This window comes from Lepidochelys olivacea (assembly GCF_965140295.1).
Source record: "Lepidochelys olivacea isolate rLepOli2 genome assembly, chromosome: 1".
NCBI lineage: Eukaryota > Metazoa > Chordata > Testudines > Cheloniidae > Lepidochelys > Lepidochelys olivacea.
The window spans coordinates 252,500,266-252,519,400 of record NC_140411.1 but is presented as its reverse complement, the minus strand read 5'-3'; the positions used below and the strand labels follow the sequence as shown (position 1 = coordinate 252,519,400).

Genomic DNA, 19,135 nt, shown 5'->3' with positions numbered 1-19,135 from the left:
ATAGCACTGCTATATTCTGACTCCAGGAGGTTCTAGGAAATGCTATCACTTCTCCCATGAGGTTGTTAAAGGTATTTTGTCTTATTTAGCACAAGTAAGTGCTCACCGAGCCTCATATTTATATCAAATTGCTAACTGCTATTTTAGGGTTAATATCACTACAAGCTGGAGGTTTCAATTATTACTCACTGTATAGACTACCAAATTTCCAACCCTAACAATGCAAAGGTGTATAACCTGATAGATAGATACCCAGCTGAAAGTTAACCGTAATACACTTTCTTGTTTTCCACGGCAGCATAAGTTTTTTCATGTGCTAACACTTTTGTCACTAATGCACATTCTTTTAAGGGGAAAAAAATATGCTTCTGTGCTCTAGTTTTAAAATACAAAGGTATGATGTTATTTGTCACCATGCCCAAAAAAGTCCTTACTCGGTAACTTTGCCAGAAGAGGGAGAGAGAGAGAAGGCAAATGCTCCCCCAGCTGTTTCCTGTCTACAGTGTCTGTGTAATGTAGATAAATGTGAGGATTTTCTCTAAATCCCTCTTCTGTTTGCTAAATCTCACTGTCACTGCTAAAATCAGAGCAAATAGAGCCTGTGCAATGGAATAAAGTCCTCAATATTGAAATGTGACATTGCTCTCAACATCCACATCTCTCTGGATTTCTTTTTTCTCATTATTTCTGCTAACAAATTCATTTCCAGACTTTGCACTTTTAAGAAGCAATGGAAAAAATCAAGAGTCTTTCAACACAATTATTAAAGTGCTGCTTTTGTGATTTCTTGAAGGTAAATCTTTATTACTATTTGAAATCATTTTGGAGTTTTATTTTATTGTGGATTGTCTGCTTCTGGCTAAGAGAGTGTTATGCACTTTTTAGTAACATTATTTCTGAACTGGAAATTATTTATAAATTGCTGAATATGCAGTTTTATATGATCTGAAAAATGGCTGTATGTGATAGTTGCAATTACATACCGATAACAACTGTAAAGGTAGAACTATTGCAGGTAATTATTTTAAATTCTGCTTCTGTTAGGAAAACTTTACAATATTTCTGTTATGTCAATATTAAAGCTTCCAGTTACATTATTATCTATAGTTAATTAATGTTGTTCAACATAGAATAAGAACTTTTAGATATTTTCTGCAGGTGCAGAGGTTTATATTGATATATGCATTATACACATTGTAAAGGTTAAAGTACTGTACTATTATTCTATGCCCACAATATATAAAATGTTCATACTTTATGGTGTTCAAACTTATAGGTGAAGGTAGCATTGCAGCAATGTTTTGCCACTATATTACATTTACTTATTTTTGTGCTTTCATTTATTAAAAGTAAAAATGAAGTTCGGTTTGCCTTTTATATTAGAAACCAGTTACAACTCTTGCTGACCTTGCATATTCATATAGTTTAAACAATTGTACATAAGGAAAGTGGAAATATTCCCCCATCATCTTGTCCAACTTTTCCCTTTGTAGGGAGGGCTTTTTCAGGCAAAGTTTCATGTGACAATACTATCATTTCTATTCAGGAGTGTCAATTCTCTTTAGGTAAATTGGACTGCAATAGATGCACCGACCTCCGTTTCAATCTACTGGCCCCCATTCAAGTTTCCATTCTCAGCAAAATCATATCTTTCAAGAACTATGTTGGGATTTTTTTTCCAATTTGCAAGCACAGTTTTAAGAAGCTGACACAGACTCCACAGCTATTCAGCTCCACAGAATTACCCGAGGGCCCAATTCATTAAAAAAAAGTGCCTGTCACAGGCAGAATTCATCCACTTTCCTTACTATAATTCATAATAGCTTTTCTAAGTAAAATATGTGAATTGCAATTGAACAATTTTTTGGTGTCCAGATAGGCACCTCATTCCAACATACCTGAAAGATGAACAAATAAAGAAAGAGCTGAGCAATGCTAAAAGTTAAGAGACCTAAAAATAATGGGCTAATTCTTCAGTCAGTATAAATTGGCATAACTCCATTGAAGTCAATGGAACGACACTGATTTACACCAGCTGAGGATCTGGTCCAAATGTATACTTTACTTACATGATAATTACTAGTGAATACTATGTTATTACATTGTAATTACATGTTTCTTCAGATACTCTGGTTTGGTAATTCGGTCCAGCAGTTTCATATGCAACCTGTCCTGCAGAAGATACATATAACCCTATATTCTATTTTACGCTGTAATACATGCTACTTATGTCATTACTGGTATTTATACATAGTATTTATTATAACTGCAAATGTAATTAAATGGACAACTGTTTTCATAAATGTAAAGATTATTTACATACAATTTGTGCCAACTGATTTAAAGTTTTTGCGATGGGTGGAGATTAGAAAACATGAAAGGTGTAAAAGAGTTCTGGAGTGGTCAGCCTCTGTCAGTTCATTTATGTGCCACTATTTTGCACTGTTGGAACAGAACTGCAGTAATAGCTGGTTATGTTACTGAAGAAAGATCCATGGAAATTCCAGCTGTGAAAATATGATCAATCATTTGATGTAATTAACAGAAGTGTTTACTCAGGCTCATCCTGTACCTGTATTTGGTGTCCAAATGTAATTAAATGCTTCAGTAAACCCCACCCACCAACCAGTGCATTTTTTTAAATACCTCGGTTTTCTATTCAGATTGGACTCACAATAAACACCCTAACCTGTTGTAAAAAACCTGTGACCAATTGTGTTACATTTCTGAAAGTATTTTTCTTATATTCCCCTGAGATGTAAATGAGAATTTTAATCTTATCACAAACATCTTGAATCAACTAATGGCACCTTTAATTAAAATGATAAAGAAAATAAATCCTGTTCCGGAATAAGTTTGGAGGGAACAGTACTTAACTTTTTTTTTTTAAATCCATCAATTGAGCCCTATGAACATGTGAATCCATTTCTTTTTTCAACATTTTAACTTGTCTGCAAGTTCTTGATTGTTTTATATTTTGGGATAAACTGCAGAAATTCTCTGTGGTTGGACTGTGCAGCTTTCTTGGCCTGCACTAAAGGAAAAACACTGGAGAATCTGTCTTGTCCTAGCTACATGCTGATATTTATCTTACCATGTAACCCAGCTGAAAACTCTTGAAAAACATAAAATTGTTAAATTCTTAGGATTTATGTTTATTGCAGTCCCAAATGTTATTCAAGAACAAACTGTTAAATACATAATGTTCTTATATATACAAAGCCTTTCAGTCTACTGAGACTATGTGTTTAACAGCTTTCTGATTTATCTCCTCTGAAGTAAGAGCTATGTTAAATTGCAGGTGCATCACTTTCTTATTTTAAATTCAAGAGTATGGAAGGGGAAAGAAGAAACTGGTGGTGTTAAAATATGGAATCCTTACAAGAAATAATGCCCGATATTGTCAGTCATTTATAATCTGATCTTCTTGCATCTACCATTGAAGTCATTTTAATGCAATAACACTTTGTTGGTTTTTCCATGGCAAAATTGGCTAAAGACTCTTGTAAATGGGAATATAATTATTCTCATACTTTGTATGACATACTAAGGGATTTGGATTTGTTGGTTATTTTCACAGCAAAAATGCCATCTAGAAAAAAGGGAAACCATTCCAAATTATTTATATGTTTTCTTCTTTTGAACTCTGCAACTTGGTAAGCATGGGGCATGAATTTGGCTCATTGTTTGTCTCACTCACTGCCCCTACTACTAAACATAAATGGGATTTCCTACTATTTTAACAATGGTATTTTCTAAAACTGCTATGTCATTTCTACAGCATAAGGGTTCTGTAGCACTGCACACATTGGATTAGATCCTTGGCTGCTGTAAATCAATACAGAAATGGAGACAAACGTGGCTCTGTCAATTTACATCAGCTGAGAATTTGGACCTTTAATATTTTTTCTAGGAAAGAAAAAACTAAGTCTGTACCACAACTACAAAAGAGAGAAAGTAATTGTAAGCTCTTCTGAATATGGTCAAGTTCAGATCTAAGCTAAATGGGTATAATTCTAACTTCAATGAAGATACACCTGCTGGCACTGAACTGAATTTGGCCCATAAACCATGACTAATTTTCATCTTAATTTCTTGAACATTTCCTGTTTCCTGCTTTTTCTCTCCCACCCTAGTTATTTTGGCCTCTCTCAGTTCCCTTGCCTTCCTTCTATCGCTTCCACATGCAGTTGCAACAAGTCAAAGTCCATTCTTAGAAGGTTCTTTAACTCTGTGTAAACATGAACCATGAATGTTCACCAGGAAGAAAAAAACAGGTTATAAAATGCATACAATGGAAAATGTAAAGACTTACAGTATTATCATGAGAGCTTTCTTAATATGTGGTTACTTTTATTTAACAAATTACACTGCGTATGCATTCGCAACTCACTGGGGTGCAGTATTTCATTTTCTTTAGGACTCTACTGGGAAACTCTGACGCAGTGGTTTTGCTTCTTTGGCAGGTGAAGATGCACACTGTGTCCTACATTCATCTCTTCTACCTTGGCCTGTGTTTGCTTACCTTAACCAATTCTGCCACCGCTGGCCCAGAGACACTCTGTGGTGCTGAGCTGGTTGATGCTCTTCAGTTCGTATGTGGAGACAGAGGCTTTTATTTCAGTAAGTCAACCCCTTCTATCGTTCAGCTTCAAAAATTTTCCATGTAATCCTTTGGGTTTTGCAACCACTACAAGCATGCACAAGAATAATCAAACCAGACTGTGAAGTATGGCTACTATCCTAAATCGTGGAGTTATCCAAATCCGAAGTGAACATGAAGTTTCAATAAAGCATAGAGCACAGTCTGAGTTCAGCTTATCTGAGGTTTTAATGGGTTTTCTTTTTCAGCTATGTTATTCCTTTTAACCACTTCCCAGCTGCTTCTATTCCACCTGCTGTTCTGCTACTTTCTGCTGGCCTTCCATTGAAATCAATGGAATGACAGGACATGCTAGATCTGATAGGTTCATGTGGCAGCATAGTAGGTACAGTGATACATGAATGTACCAATTTGTATATTATTGGATGTTCTATGTACTAAGATATCAAGCAATAGTAAACAAGTTAAGTACATACCACATCATGTTAAAAACACACTACGCTCCAAGATCTGGTTTGAGAGAGGAAATCTGGAAGGCAGAAAGTTACAACATTTGAATATCCATACACTACATCAATTCAGTTCAAGCGAAGACAAAATTAATTTGCATTGGGGTAATAAAAAACAATAATCACAAATGCAGCCAATATTTCAAATGAATGAACTATAAGTCTGAACATAAGTTAACGCATGAATTCCTATTCTGAGCAATATCCCAAAAATTGGCCTTGATAGACCACTACAATATTTCACTGACTTAGCTTCTTTTGTATGAAACCGGAATAATGCAGTGGTAATTCAAACCCATTATACCTTCCTAAACAATTACAAAAACAACGAGGAATTCAGTGGCACCTTAAAGACTAACAGATTTATTTGGGCACAAGCTTTCTGTTAATCTTTAAGGTGCCACCAGACTCCTCGCTGTTTTTGTGGATACAGACTAACACAGCGACCCCTCTGATACTAAACAATTATAAGTGGTCTGCAATTCAAAAAGAGTAAAGCTATGAAACAGAGGGAATTTCAGTGTCACTTCCTACCTGAAAGGTGGCTTATTCTAAGATTCCAGTGCATTGATATCAAGCATATTCTGGCTGTACCACTGATACGCTTCAAAATATCAAAGTTTCCACATTTACTCATGTTGAGTGCATCTCAGTCTGGTAACTACTCAGATTGCAGCTTTTGAGTCCATGGAAAGACGTGTGGCCTCTAATGAAACTTTCAGTGATTTGCTAAAGAAAAGCCATTCAGTGTCTGGTAAGGTTACTCTAGTTGATATGAGGTTCACTCTGTGCCTCTACTAGCCCTCATTTTCGGAAAACCACAAAAGATTCAGATCAAGTGCCTCAATTCTGGACACTTACCTGAAGCTTATCCAAATCTTTGGATGCTTTCTCCATCCTTTCAGTCTATTCAGATCCTTCCTTTTCTTTCCAGCCATCCCCAACCTCACTTCAATAATGAAGTCACTTCCTCTTTTTCTTCCCAATTCCCACAAGCACAATCAGTTTTCTGACACGGTTACCTCTATCTCCTTCATGCTTTTATTGTGAACTCCAACACCAAATATCCTTCTACCTGGTCTCCTACAGGCTTTCCATTGCTTTGGCAATATCACACCAAGTACATTAGGTCTCTACTGATGTACAACCACTGTCCTCAAAATTCATATGTTCTACAGCTGCACAGGTCATAAGAACAACTCCCAAATGTATAGATATTATATATTACCATAATAGAAGGTGTACTGGACAAAGATACGTTACATGTATTAAATATGCAACATTCTTCTTTGCACAATGTCTGCATAGTTTAATAATTATAAAATATTGACATTCTGATAGAAAGTTTGTGTTCAATAGACCTTGGAATGTGTTGTTTCTGTATTTTGGTGCAAGGGATTATAGTTACTGTAGATCTGTTAGTGCTTTATCTTTGAACACTGTTATTTAAATCTTTATAACTATCTTTCTATAATTAAAAAATTGAAATGCTATGTTTTTTGAAAGCTATGTCCTGGGGTCAGAGTTGAGGCTGTAATTGTAAAGTTTAATGTTAATTTTTACATGTTTACATTTTTGTGGAAGTATCATGGAATCATAGAAATATAGGGCTCAAAGGGACCTCGAGAGGTCATGTAGACCAGCCCCCTGCACTGAAGCAGGATTAACTATACCTAGACCATCCCTGTCAGGTGTTTGTCTAACCTGTTCTTAAAAACCTTCAATGACAGGAATTCCACAACCTCCCTTTGTAACCTTTCCAGTACTTAATATCCTTATAGTTAAAAAGGTTTTCCTACTATCTAACCTAAATCTTCCTTGCTGTAGATTAATCCCATTACTTCTTGTCCAACCTTCAGTGGACATGGAGAACAATTAATCAGTCCTCTTTATAACAGTCCTTAACATATTTGAAGACTGTTATCAGGTTCCTACTCAGTCATCTTTTCTCAAGACTAACATGCGCAGTTTTTTAATCTTTCCAGACAAGTTTTGTAAATCTTTTACCATTTTTGTTGCTCTCCTCTGTACTCTCTCCAATTTGTCCACATCTTTCTTAACGCCCAAAATCAGACACAGTGCTCCAGCTGAGGCCTCATCACTGCTGAGTACAGTGGAACAATTACTTTCTGTGTCTTACATATGACATTCCTATAATACATCCCAGAACGATATCAGCCTTTTTTGCAACTGCATCACATTGTTGTCTTATATTCAATTTGTGATCCACTATAACCCCAGATCATTTTCAGCAGTTCTACTGCCTACCCAGTTATTCCCCATATTGTTTTGTGCATTTGATTTTTCCTCGCTAAGAGTAAACTTTGCATTTGTTGTTATGGCATTTTATCTTGTTGATTTCAGTCCAATTTTCCAGTTAATTCCAATCCCGTCCTCCAAAATGCTTGTAACCTCTCCCATCTTGGTGCCATCTGTAATTTTTATACATACACTCTCCACTCCCTTATCCAAGACATTAATGAAAACATTGAATAGTACTGGACACAGGACAGACCTCTGCAAGACCCCAGGAGATACATCTTCCCAGTTGGACAGTGAACCATTGATAACTATATTCCTGAAGTAGTTCAAATGCTTGAATTATATGAGTAATTAAACCTATATATAAAACTTTCCTTATTATTTCTATTAAGTGTAACATTCTTCATATTTATTGTTCTGATGTTTATTACTTACTTTAACAATGAAGATTTGTCTGGGATTTTTCCCCCTAAGGAATATTAAGAATATACTATATACTATACCTTGGGCTCCTATGAGATCTTCAAGAGCTCCTGAAAATGTTGACCCTCAGTACTTAAAATTCTGTGGGTTGACACCTTCCAGCTCGCCTTTTGCTCCAAGTTACCATGCCTCTAGAGCTTGTAAGATTATTATTTTCTCCTGCGGAAAAATAAAACAAAAGTTTTTGGTTTTTCAACAAAAAGTTGAAATTTCCCCCAGGAAGCAGGCACTTCCCATGAAAATGTTCTATTGAAAAACAGTTTAGATCAATTTTTTTTTCAACCAGCCCAACACTGCTCTCCCCAGACTAAAATAAGTAAGGTGTCTCTTATACACACACTATCCCTCAACACTTCCCTGCCTTTTCCACTCAGCAAACCTGTTGGGGCTGGTCACAGGGGACTGCTGCCGCCACAGAGGACCACAGCCATGATTCAAAGCCAATTGAAGTCAACAGAAGAATTTACATTGATTTCAATGGGCTTTGGGTCAGTTCCCAAAGGAAAACCTCAGTAGGTACAAGGAAGGAGTAGCTTGAGGTAAGAGCAGAGAGGTCATTCCCCCTTTTCCTGTGAATCTTCATAGGTCTGTACAAGTGCAAAATCCCATGAGCCTGAGGAGGCTCAAAGCCCATAATGCACCATTTTGGAAAAAATTATCTTTTATTTCACCAAGCCTCATTTGGGAATAAGTTACATGTTTAGGTCTATGTATGCAATAAAAGGGGCTAGATGCTTACTAAGAGCTGTACTAAGTTCACCAAAGCCAACATTCCAGAGCAACATCTCAACTGAAAAGTTGGCAACTTCTCAAATTGACTTTCATCATATGAATTCTGATGCTGTGCACTAGCTGTCCAATGAAATACACGCTGAAGTCAGTGAAAAGACTCCCAGCTATTTTAATTTATGCCGGACTAGGCCCCAGATATCAGCTAGGAAATCAAATAAATTAAGTTTCATTTCTTTTCTGCTTTCTTTTTGTTTATTTGGTGCCAAAAAAACCCATCCTCGGAAGACTTCTGGAATTCTGGTGAACACTTCTATGTTTAGGGTGTCATAGTTCAATAAAACATTGTTCAAGTCATTTCAAATTTTGTAGAAAAATCATATGTCAACCCTAGATCTAAGCCACAAATTTTGAGGCCAGTACATGGCTGTTGTGGGTTTTTTTGTTTTTGTTTTGTTTTGTCTATTAAGAGGTAGGGGCGAGGTTCAAAATCAGGCTTATGTAATTAAACCTCAGTTGCAACTGCTGTCATTCAATAATACTCAGTATTTTAATATAGATATTAAATTATATATTATACTGGTTATAGACAATAGTGTGTGTGTGTGTGTGTGTGTGTGTGTGTGTGTGTGTGTGTGTGTGTGTGTGTGTGTATAGGGTAAATCTTGGCCCCATTTAAGTCAATAGGAGTTTTACAACATAGTATCGATGAGACTGGTGCATTGCCTATTATTAAGGTTGCTTGACACTTCCCATTATAATTCCCTGGTTTCAGTTGCTTATAACTTTGCCAACTTTTGGGCTGAAATTTCCATGCCAGGTATCTACATTAGGCTGAATAAAAAAAAATTCACCCAAAACAGTGTAATCATTTCCAAGAAGGAGACAAGGGGAAAAATACATTATTTTGCCCATTTTAAAATTTTCTGGTGATCTTGTCTTTGAGAAGCTGTAGCACCCCATACTTTGCAGCAAGATCTTGGAATTTAGTCTTTGTCCTGGGATGTGCTTTTTCCCATCCCCATGAAAATGCATCCAAATTTGGCCAATCTCTGAGTCTTTGAAAAAAATCATAGTTTGCACATATTCAGTAAAGACTTGAGAGAGCCTCTCAGCTAAATTTACCAGAGATCCCATCCACACTGGGCATTCGCAAGCCCAGGGCTGAGTGGGATTTTCCCTGCAATTGCTGCTCTGGTATGCTGCAGGCCATGATGGGGCTAGGCATCAGACCCAAAATCTCTTGCACTCTCAATGAACCCCCACTGGGCCCAGGCAGTAAATGAAACTACCCAAATTGAATGCAGAAGGGACAAAAGCCAGACCTGTGATGGGACAGAGGAAGTAGATTTGGACAAGAAGCTTGAGAGTGGGATCCTAGGATTGGAGGCTGGGGGTGGCAGAGAGGAAAAGTGAAACTGAGAGTTCAGTGGGAAGCCTGGGACTGAGAGCTGAGGTAAGCGAGACTTGGATTGGCTAGACAAGGAGACTGAGATTGGGATGAGAACCAGTGTGGCAGAAGAGTGAGATGAGAGGAAAGTACACAAATCTAACTATGAGCCAGGGTTTGGGGGGAGAACTGGGAATAGTTGGGCAAAGAGACTGAGACAAGGAGCTTGAGGGCACTAGGGGGGAGACACTGAGCTTGGACAAGGAGCCTGGGAAGGGAGACTGGTGGGCATGGGTTGGGGGAGAGAGACAGATTGGACAAAGAACTGGAAGGGGGAACTGGGACAGGGATACTGGAGAGGTCAGGTTAGTGTATGCTAGGCAGTGTGACTGGGACTGGGATGAGAAGCCTGAGGCGTGGAGACTGGGACTCGCTAGGTGAGGAGAATGGGACTGGGATGAGGAGCCAGGGCGGGGAAGAGACAGGACTGGGATAGGGACAGGGCAGAAGCATTCAAGCTTGGGCAGAAATAGGCAGAACAGTCTGAACCCACTAGAGTACAGGGTTTCTCACAGTGAGCACAGTCCATCCTATTCATTGAAAGAGGCAGGAGTCCTGTGGCAAAAACAGTATGTGACCATGTAATTAAAAACTGTCTCATAATGCATATGCAAAGGGCATAGGTAACTTAATGCTGGCACTTTTGAGTGCTCGATTTTGCAACCTTCATAATGTTCTTTTAATATGGGGTGGAGGGTTGTGTGTGTAATTATATGTAAAGTTAAATTTCCATTTACTAGCACAGCCAAGTATTTAGTTACAGCACATGCTATCTTCATTACCACTGAGGAGAAGCAAACTTAACTAATGCTTAAGTATTAAACACCATGGAATTTTAGGTGAATGCAGTGCTTCTAATAGGCTTTGTACTGATAGCTTGGCAGACTGAAGTCTTCTGCTTATTCACAGAACAAACACAAAATGGGCAGCCGCAGTGCAAGTTTCCCCACACTATTCTGCCAGTGTGCCTCAACCCTGATACGGAGGGACCATCTCTAGGGCTGAGAGGGTAGTTCATTCTACACACTGCTTTTATATTTGGAGTTCTCTCCTGAGAATGCTGTCAAGAGTGCTAAATAGTACTTACTATGATGGCAGTTTTATGATGTGAGCACCTGTCTATTAGCTACGAGACTGAATCCTTCAATTCAACCGCATCGCTTTCTGTTGCTACCTTGTTAGAACTAGTGTACTAATCAGGGTTGGGCCTGGTTGGTATTTGGACGGGAGAGCCCCAAGGAAAACAACAAGCTGCTGCAGGAGATGCATATTCAGTAAGTGGTATTCTTCCCTGGAAGTCAGTATTGAGCCAGTGACAAAGTATTCTATTAGGAAGGTGCCATCCTTTGGATGAGACTAAGAGAAGTCCTAACCACGGAAAAGATCCTAGCTCATGTTTTACAAGGGAAGAAAAATTAGCCCCAGTGGGCTAGTTTGGGAAGTCAGTCTACCTCCCTGCATGCATGTAATTGAATCCTTCTTTATTGTGTTTCACATCTACCTATCACTATCTATTTATCAGAATTTCTAAAGTGCCTATCCACATGGCATCCAGTTGCTGCACATGGAAAACACTGGGCTCTGCCCTGAAGGGACAGTCAATTCTCCATCCTATGACACATGATGCTTTAAACACTGAATCCAGTAATGTTCAACAGCTGGTACATTCCATGAAGTGGTAGATTAATAAAAGCCCACATTCTGGCTTCTCTTGCATGGTTTCTGACATGGGCAGAGAAAGTATAGGGAGATTTGCATGTCCTTCTGTTCCTGCACTAATAGGCAACCTGAATCCCACACTCTGAGTTCACTAAGTAGGAGTTTGAGGATGGCCATAATGCCACTGCAGGTTATGACCATGTACCATTCCCCGTCCATACCAGTTGGCAGCTGAGGACAATACTGTGAGAAGCATGTGCTGGCCCCATGATGGTGTGAGAGTCCTGTGTGTACTCCTTAGCAGTCTTTTCTCCACATGCAGAATTTCTGTTGCTTGTGCAAAGGACCACTGCATCTGTTTACTGCAACTGTGGCAACTAATGCCACACAATGTGACCCAGTGTATGTAGAGCTCTTTAGGTTTCTTAGGGGTAAACATAAAAGTAAGATATTAGTCAGCAGTGATCACTCATTTCACTTTCAGCCCTAGTGACCTTGAGTTTAAGGATTCTGTTTCAAATTATTATACTCCCTGAACCACCCTCCCTTTCATTTAAGATATTACCATAAGTAAGCAGAAAGTTAAAAGGATAAATATTGCTACACTGAGGTGGAATTCTGCAGTTTTGGTTTGCCATCAGTGTGGACCTTTCCCCTTGTTTCCCTAAATATGGGGTCAGATATCTATGATTCACTCAGAGTTTCAGGTTAGAATGAACACAAACAACTCAACTGACACCTTCAAGGGTCACCTGCTTTGGATTGAAACCAAACCAGTTAAGTGACTGCCTGAGGAAACTCAGGAAGTCTGTAACGAAGCCAGGTACAGAACACAGATCTCGTCCTGACGCAGTCTTGTGTGTGAAACTCAAGATCATCCTTCCTTGTCATAGCTTTCTAGGCAATGTAGACCTTGTATTCTCACATCCTGTTATTTCAGGTTCATACATTGTAGACCCCGTGCTTATTTCGCCTGGCAAACTGATAAATCTGAGTGTAACTTGCTCAGGAAAATAGTGTTATAAGAAGATTATTCTTCCATCATTCACATTTCACTAGACACTTCAAAGTTAAAGAATAGAAGCAGAACATGCTCCGGAGAGCTACAGCACAGATCAGAGGGGTAGAATTTTGCTGTAAGTGTTGTACTCTTCCTGTAATAGTTATTCTGTCGATTTCTCTAAAAGGATATTATTTCTTTGTTTCTTTATATAATTCAAAGAGAATAACAGAATACAGTTTACTCTAGCTCACACTTCTATGTTATGAATAAATTGAACTAGCTTGGGAGAGGAGACCATGTGCATTTTGCTCTAGGAAACAAGTCATTGTTTTCAATTCAGTTCCTTCTTCTTTAAGAAATTAAAGAAATATGCATTGCCACATTCCCAAACAGAGATGGTTAATGTAGTTAAAGGTGCATATAAGTGTTAAAAAATAAATGGCCTTTCAGATGCTTACATAATTTAATGAGTCACTCTAATTTCTCAGGCCCAACTTAGATGTAATATGTACCTGGGGCCATGTATAAAAATGGAAGCTAAAGTTAGGGACCTAGCATTATGAAGCTCTTCCAACATTCTTCAAAGAATGATCTGACACATGCTTCCTTACAGAGAAGAAAGAATTTCTGAACAGGAATGTATTCAGTGTTGTTGTAGCTGTGACAGCCCCAGGATATTAGAGAGACAAGGGGGTTGAGATAATATTTTTTATTGGACCAACTTCTGTTGGTGAGAGAGACAAGCTTTTGAGCTACATGGACCTGAAGAAGAGCTTGAAAGCTTGTCTCTCTCACTAATCTAAATTGGTCAAATATTACCTCAAAGATATTACCTCACCCACCTTGTCTCTCTAATAACTGGGATGGGCAGATTTAGGCTTTCCCAGTATCCAGCCCTCCCATTGCTTTTGACAACCACTATGTGGACTATTATGGCATATTTTTACTATTGATTTTCTTCCACTGAGACAACAAAACCAATGCAGTGTCCCTGGGAATGCTCAGAGATATTCCCCCTCCCTTGTACATGTCATGAGAATACTGGATTATTCTTCCAAACTCCCAGTTCACCAGGAAGTCAGGAAGAGTTAATGGGCAGGAATCTCTAAAATGAGACCTGTCATCACACCTCCCATGCTGTGTAGGAAGGAGGTATAAATGAAGGAGTCAGTATCCTGCAGAGAAGGAAATCAGTGGCCCAGTAATAGGTAGTTATGTGACCAGCACAGTGCTTCTGCTAAGTACCAGGACAATGATTTTCCTCCCTATTAATCAATAGCTGCTCAAAGTCTGCTTTTAAAATGGCTTTAGGATTTTTAGGCCTGACAGCAGAATTCATCAATGTAATTACAACAGATGGAATTGCATTGCATTGCATTCCATACCTCTTCCATACCTCTCCCATACCTGGGGGGGGGTCATGACAACCATATAGATGCTCACGCCTCTAAATGTCCCAAGCTGAAAGCAATGATCTATTCCAAGCCCTGAAAAGAAATGTTGAAAAGTTGCAATTACTGTACTATGTTCAACTGTATTAGGGAAATTTTTAATAGACATTTCAAGAATATATGCTGGTGAAATAGATGAGCCCGTGTAGTAACAATATGGAAACCACGCAGTTTTGGATTGAAACAATTGTGGAATCAAATCGGATCTGACACGTACCTCTTTTGTGTCTATATAACCCACTAGTGAGTGTGTGCTATGGATCCCTGCTCTGTGCCAATCCACAGAGGGTATGAGTTGTTCCAACCTCCACCTATAGAGTCTTGGCTGTTTAGCTCAAGATGCAGCAGCTCCTGCTTTTTATCTCTGCAGTTCCCAATTCAATCCCTGGTGTGATGACCTACATTTTACTGCCATTCATAAGAAACATGGAGGAGTGCCTTAAAAAGAAGCAAGGCCTATGAGAGAGAGTCTGCAATTTTTGCCACATTGGAAAGGGTTGGGGGGCTCATGCCACTGTGTTCTCCTAGAGAGTGTCCCAACCACAATACAAATAAATTTGCTTTTCATTCAATGACACTACACTGAGCACAGTGATCAGCTGCCTGGCTGCTCTGAAGCCGAAGCAGTGGGCAAACTTTCACACATGTACATCTTTGTGAAATGTCCCTATACTATTAAATCCAAATGAGAGTGTAGTAGGTTTCCTAAAAATTCAAATTATGTGTGCCCTCATCAGTGGTTAGACAAAAGAGATGACAAAGCTTGTCATGATGTCTGTCTTTATCAATGTGCTAGCTCAACTTTAACATTTAGCAAAAAGCTGTTACTTGACGTTTGGTTCCTTAACTGCAGTTAGTTGTATGTGTATTTAATGCATTGTTTAGTCTCATGTTGGCTAAAGTCACTTAAAGAAGCAATTGGCAAGCTCAGTGTTAATTCTTGGCATTGCTGCCCCTCTTACTTTTTCACTGAACCTTAAATACCAAGAAAAACCCTTGACTCATTTTACTTCTGGCATATTCCTTTATGTAATTGGCCAAAACCTTTGCACATGGTCCTCTGCATTTGTCCTGATATTATTAATGGCTTTGCAATATTTGATCACAGCTGCTACAGTCACAAAGACAAATCATACAATTTTGACCAAGCCCACACAGTCTCTTAATTCAAACCTTTTGCATTAAATGCTTGAGCGTCTGAGGCAATCCATATTGTAAGTGTTTCAGGACAGGGAATTCATACGGCAGCCTCTCTAGTGACTCAATTCAGCAGTCTATGTCTATTCAGCAAAGTATGTGCTTAAGTCCCACTGATTTCAATGGAATGTAAGTGTGTGCTTAGATGTAAGCATGGGCTTGAGTGCTTGGTAGAATAAGGATGGATTTGAGCATACGTTCTAATGCTTTGCAAAACGTCTGGGATAAGTTTCTTATTTAACCAAACCTAATATCAACATTCATACTTAAAATGAGCCCATTTGTTCAAAACTATGACTACAAATGAAAGTAATTATGCGCAGCTAAGTTATATTTCAATGTAACTAATAAAAAACAAATTAAAAAGTGATATCAAATTCTTTCATGCTACTCCTACCAAAGATATTGGGCCAAATTAATGCCTGGAGTAACTCTAGGGCCCCTTATGTCAAATGGAAAAAATATCAGAAATTCATAACTATTTTACAATTTGGTTTAGTGCAAATATGACAGTCACCATCTAAACTGCTGCATCAGAGATTAAAGAGCTAAAAACCAGAGCTCAAAACATATCTCCACAGTTCTGAGCCAGGGACCCAGGTTCTCAAAGGGAGAGCATGAACAGATCCATATCTTCTGTGCATCAGGCACAGAAGGGAACATGTAACATACACTGATGAGTGGGCTGCACACAACAATCTAGAGTTTAACAGTGTCATTATAAGCACAAGTTTAGACAAGTGAATCTAGTTAAAATGTCTCTCACTGCCTTCCTGATCCAAAATAGCTCATCATAGTCACTTGTTAACCAATAGTTCTCAGCATAGGGTGACAAATTGCTTTACTTCTATCAAGGGGAGTAAAATTAAATGATATCCCTTCCCAAAACTTCACCGCTGATTTGAAGCCATTCTAGAGATGGGTTTATTTTGTCAGTGTTATGGCAGCAATCTAAGTTAAAATTCTGGTTTTTAAATCTCTATCATGTAAACCTTTTTTTATGAAAAGTGAAGAATGGAAGTGACTCATTCCAATCACCCTGGCCAAGTAGTTTTATTACTGAAGATAAATAAAGGGTGAACACCTGTTGACCAGTTCTACCTCCAAATGAGGTAAGCAACAAAATAGCATGACCAGAAATATTGCAAACTAACCAAAATGATAAACACTATAGCAAATTATTTAAGCTTAAACAATTCTCTCCAACAGTCATCCAACACTAGTTACTGAATCATGAGATAAAAATCTAAACCCTACACACTTGCCATCTCTTTCAATGCAACACCAATTCTACATTCCAAACAACTGACAAACATCCAACTGACAAACGACTCTACATGGTCAGATTTAAATGCTGTGTGTTTTATGTGGTTGTGGAGGGAGAAAGTGTATATGTTGTGGATGAGAATGTGTGGAGAAGGTGAAATGATGGTTGCAGGTTGAAAAAGATGAGGAAATCCTGATTTGGAATTCCCTTGTGCTTTTGATGGATGTGTTGGTGTTGTATACACTTCAGCAACCTTGACTGGTTTATAAAGGAGTTTTTGTTTGGGATGCATATACACACACAATATACTAATGTTTTCTATTATGTCAGTCAACTCTGTCAATTAACAGACAAGTGCTTGTACTATTACTAAGAGCTTTTTTAAAACATCTTTTTGTAACTTTTCATCAGCCACAATAGCTTTTTGGGAGTTAATTTGGACATCTATTTTAGTTTAATATGCATGTTCACATTCAGGAATACTTCAAAACTCCTGTAGATTAGAAGGTTGTAATGTCGCGCCTCTGCATCCCCTAAATTCCTGAATTACTAGCCAATAGGTCATCCAAGAAGCTTAAATTTTCCTACGTATTTTAAGTTTTATGTTTCTTTCCATTAAAGTTTCCAGCCTTTCAGAGACATATTTAGTTTGGCAGAGTGACTCTGGTGACTCATGGAATGAAGAGATTTTAGAGCAAGCTACTGAAAATGTATCCAATTTCTCCTTGTGTAATTTGGGAGCAAGCTACTAATAATACATGTAATTTTTCTTGGTTTAAACAGATGCATTATTGCCAAATATTTATCCTGTATAGAAGTCTTGTTATTCCTGAAATATATAACAAAGATCAAATGCAAATATACCTGTGCATTGCTTTATAAGATATTCCTGGCTCCTTTTCTAATTGTTTTTGGCACTGTCCCCTAAATCAATGGGCACTGAACAAAAACACGGATCCTAGTGAAACCTTTTCCAGTTTGATCCTAACTATACTTTGGAATTCAGCAAACAAACTTTCCTTATTAGAGTAATTATTTTCTTTCTACCAGGTTCTGATCAATTACATTGATGTTACTTTCCCATCATTTTTGCATGAAGAGGTATGTTGTTAGAATAATTCCACCTTCCATGCTATATTGAATATTCCATTGATTCTTTTGTCAAATTAAGATAAGATGTTTTTCTCTTCACTAAGTCCTTTCTCAGACTGATGATCAGTGACAAGCTTGTGTCATTTTTCATTTATATGAGTACATGCACCTGAAAGATATAAGGCTAGAAATATTGCATAATGTAATAATGCTAGCGGTTCCTCTCTGTAGTTTCCTTTTATGACAGTTTACTTCTAATTTTACAAACCTCATTAAGGCCTGGATCCTCCTATCTGATCCAAACAAGCGGTCTCCTGTGCCTTTCAGACCCGCACTTGACTCCGGTAGACTCCACCGTGGGCATAGCTCACACAGATCACTACAAAAGGTTCTCCCTCTCCCCCCGCTCTCCTGCTGGTAATAGCTCACCTTCAGTGATCACTCTCTGGTTACAGTGTGTATGGTAACACCCATTGTTTCATGTTCTCTATGTATATAAATCTTCCCACTGTATTTTCCACAGTATGCATCCGATGAAGTGAGGTGTAGCTCACGAAAGCTTATGCTCAAATAAATTGGTTAGTCTCTAAAGTGCCACAAGTACTCCTTTTCTTTTTGAGAATACAGACTAACACGGCTGCTACTCTGAAACAGATCAGATTGCAGACCTACATTTGGAAACTCGAGCTTGTGTTAGTTGGGTCTGACGTCAGTGGATCTCTGCATGGACACAGGGATCTGCTCACGTGGATCATGGTAGCTGAGCCTCCTCCTGCTCTTTTACTCAAGCAGAACATCTGATGACTTCAGTGGGAGTTTCGTAAGAGTGCGAACTCAACACTGGTACAGCAAAAGTGGAAAGAGAAGGCAATCACTGTATATACAGATTAGACCAGGTACAAAGGAAAATGAACAGCTTCTTAAAATACAATACATGGTGTGTATTGCTAGAGTATCATGAGAAGTCAGTTGTTGTATTTGACTGCCAGTGAAAATGAGGTAGGCTCAGAAGAGGCTAAAATAGGGAAAGAACCAGTTAAAAATTACTCAGACAAGTTAGATGCCTTCAAGGCACCAGGGCCTGATGAAATGCATCCTGGAATACTCCAGGAGCTGACTAAGGAGATATCTGAGCCATTAACAATTATCTTTGAAAAGTCATGTAAGATGGGAGAGATTCCAGAAGACTGGAAAAAGGCAATTATAGTGCCAATCTATAAAAAGGGAAATAAGGACAACCCAGGGAATTACAGAGCGGTCAACTTAACTTCTGTACCTGGAAAGATACTGGAGCAAATAATTAAGCAATCAATTTGGAAACATCTAGAAGATAATAAAGGTGATAAGTAACAGTCCGCATGGATTTGTCAAGAACAAATCATGTCAAATCAACCTGATAGCTTTATTTGACAGGGTAACAAATCTTGTGG

At 38.3% G+C, this 19,135-nt stretch overlaps 1 protein-coding gene across 1 annotated transcript in view; it reads left to right on the top strand.

The window, feature by feature from the left end:
• The first annotated feature begins 432 nt into the window (after nucleotides 1–432).
• IGF1 (insulin like growth factor 1) overlaps nucleotides 433–19,135 on the top strand; it is a 77,990-nt gene continuing 59,287 nt past the window's right edge. Inside the window, exons 1-2 of the mRNA XM_084614633.1 lie at nucleotides 433–793; nucleotides 4,467–4,623. Coding sequence (XP_084470759.1) covers nucleotides 731–793; nucleotides 4,467–4,623 — 220 coding nt within the window. The 5' untranslated portion in view covers nucleotides 433–730. The remainder of the gene's footprint in view (nucleotides 794–4,466; nucleotides 4,624–19,135) is intronic.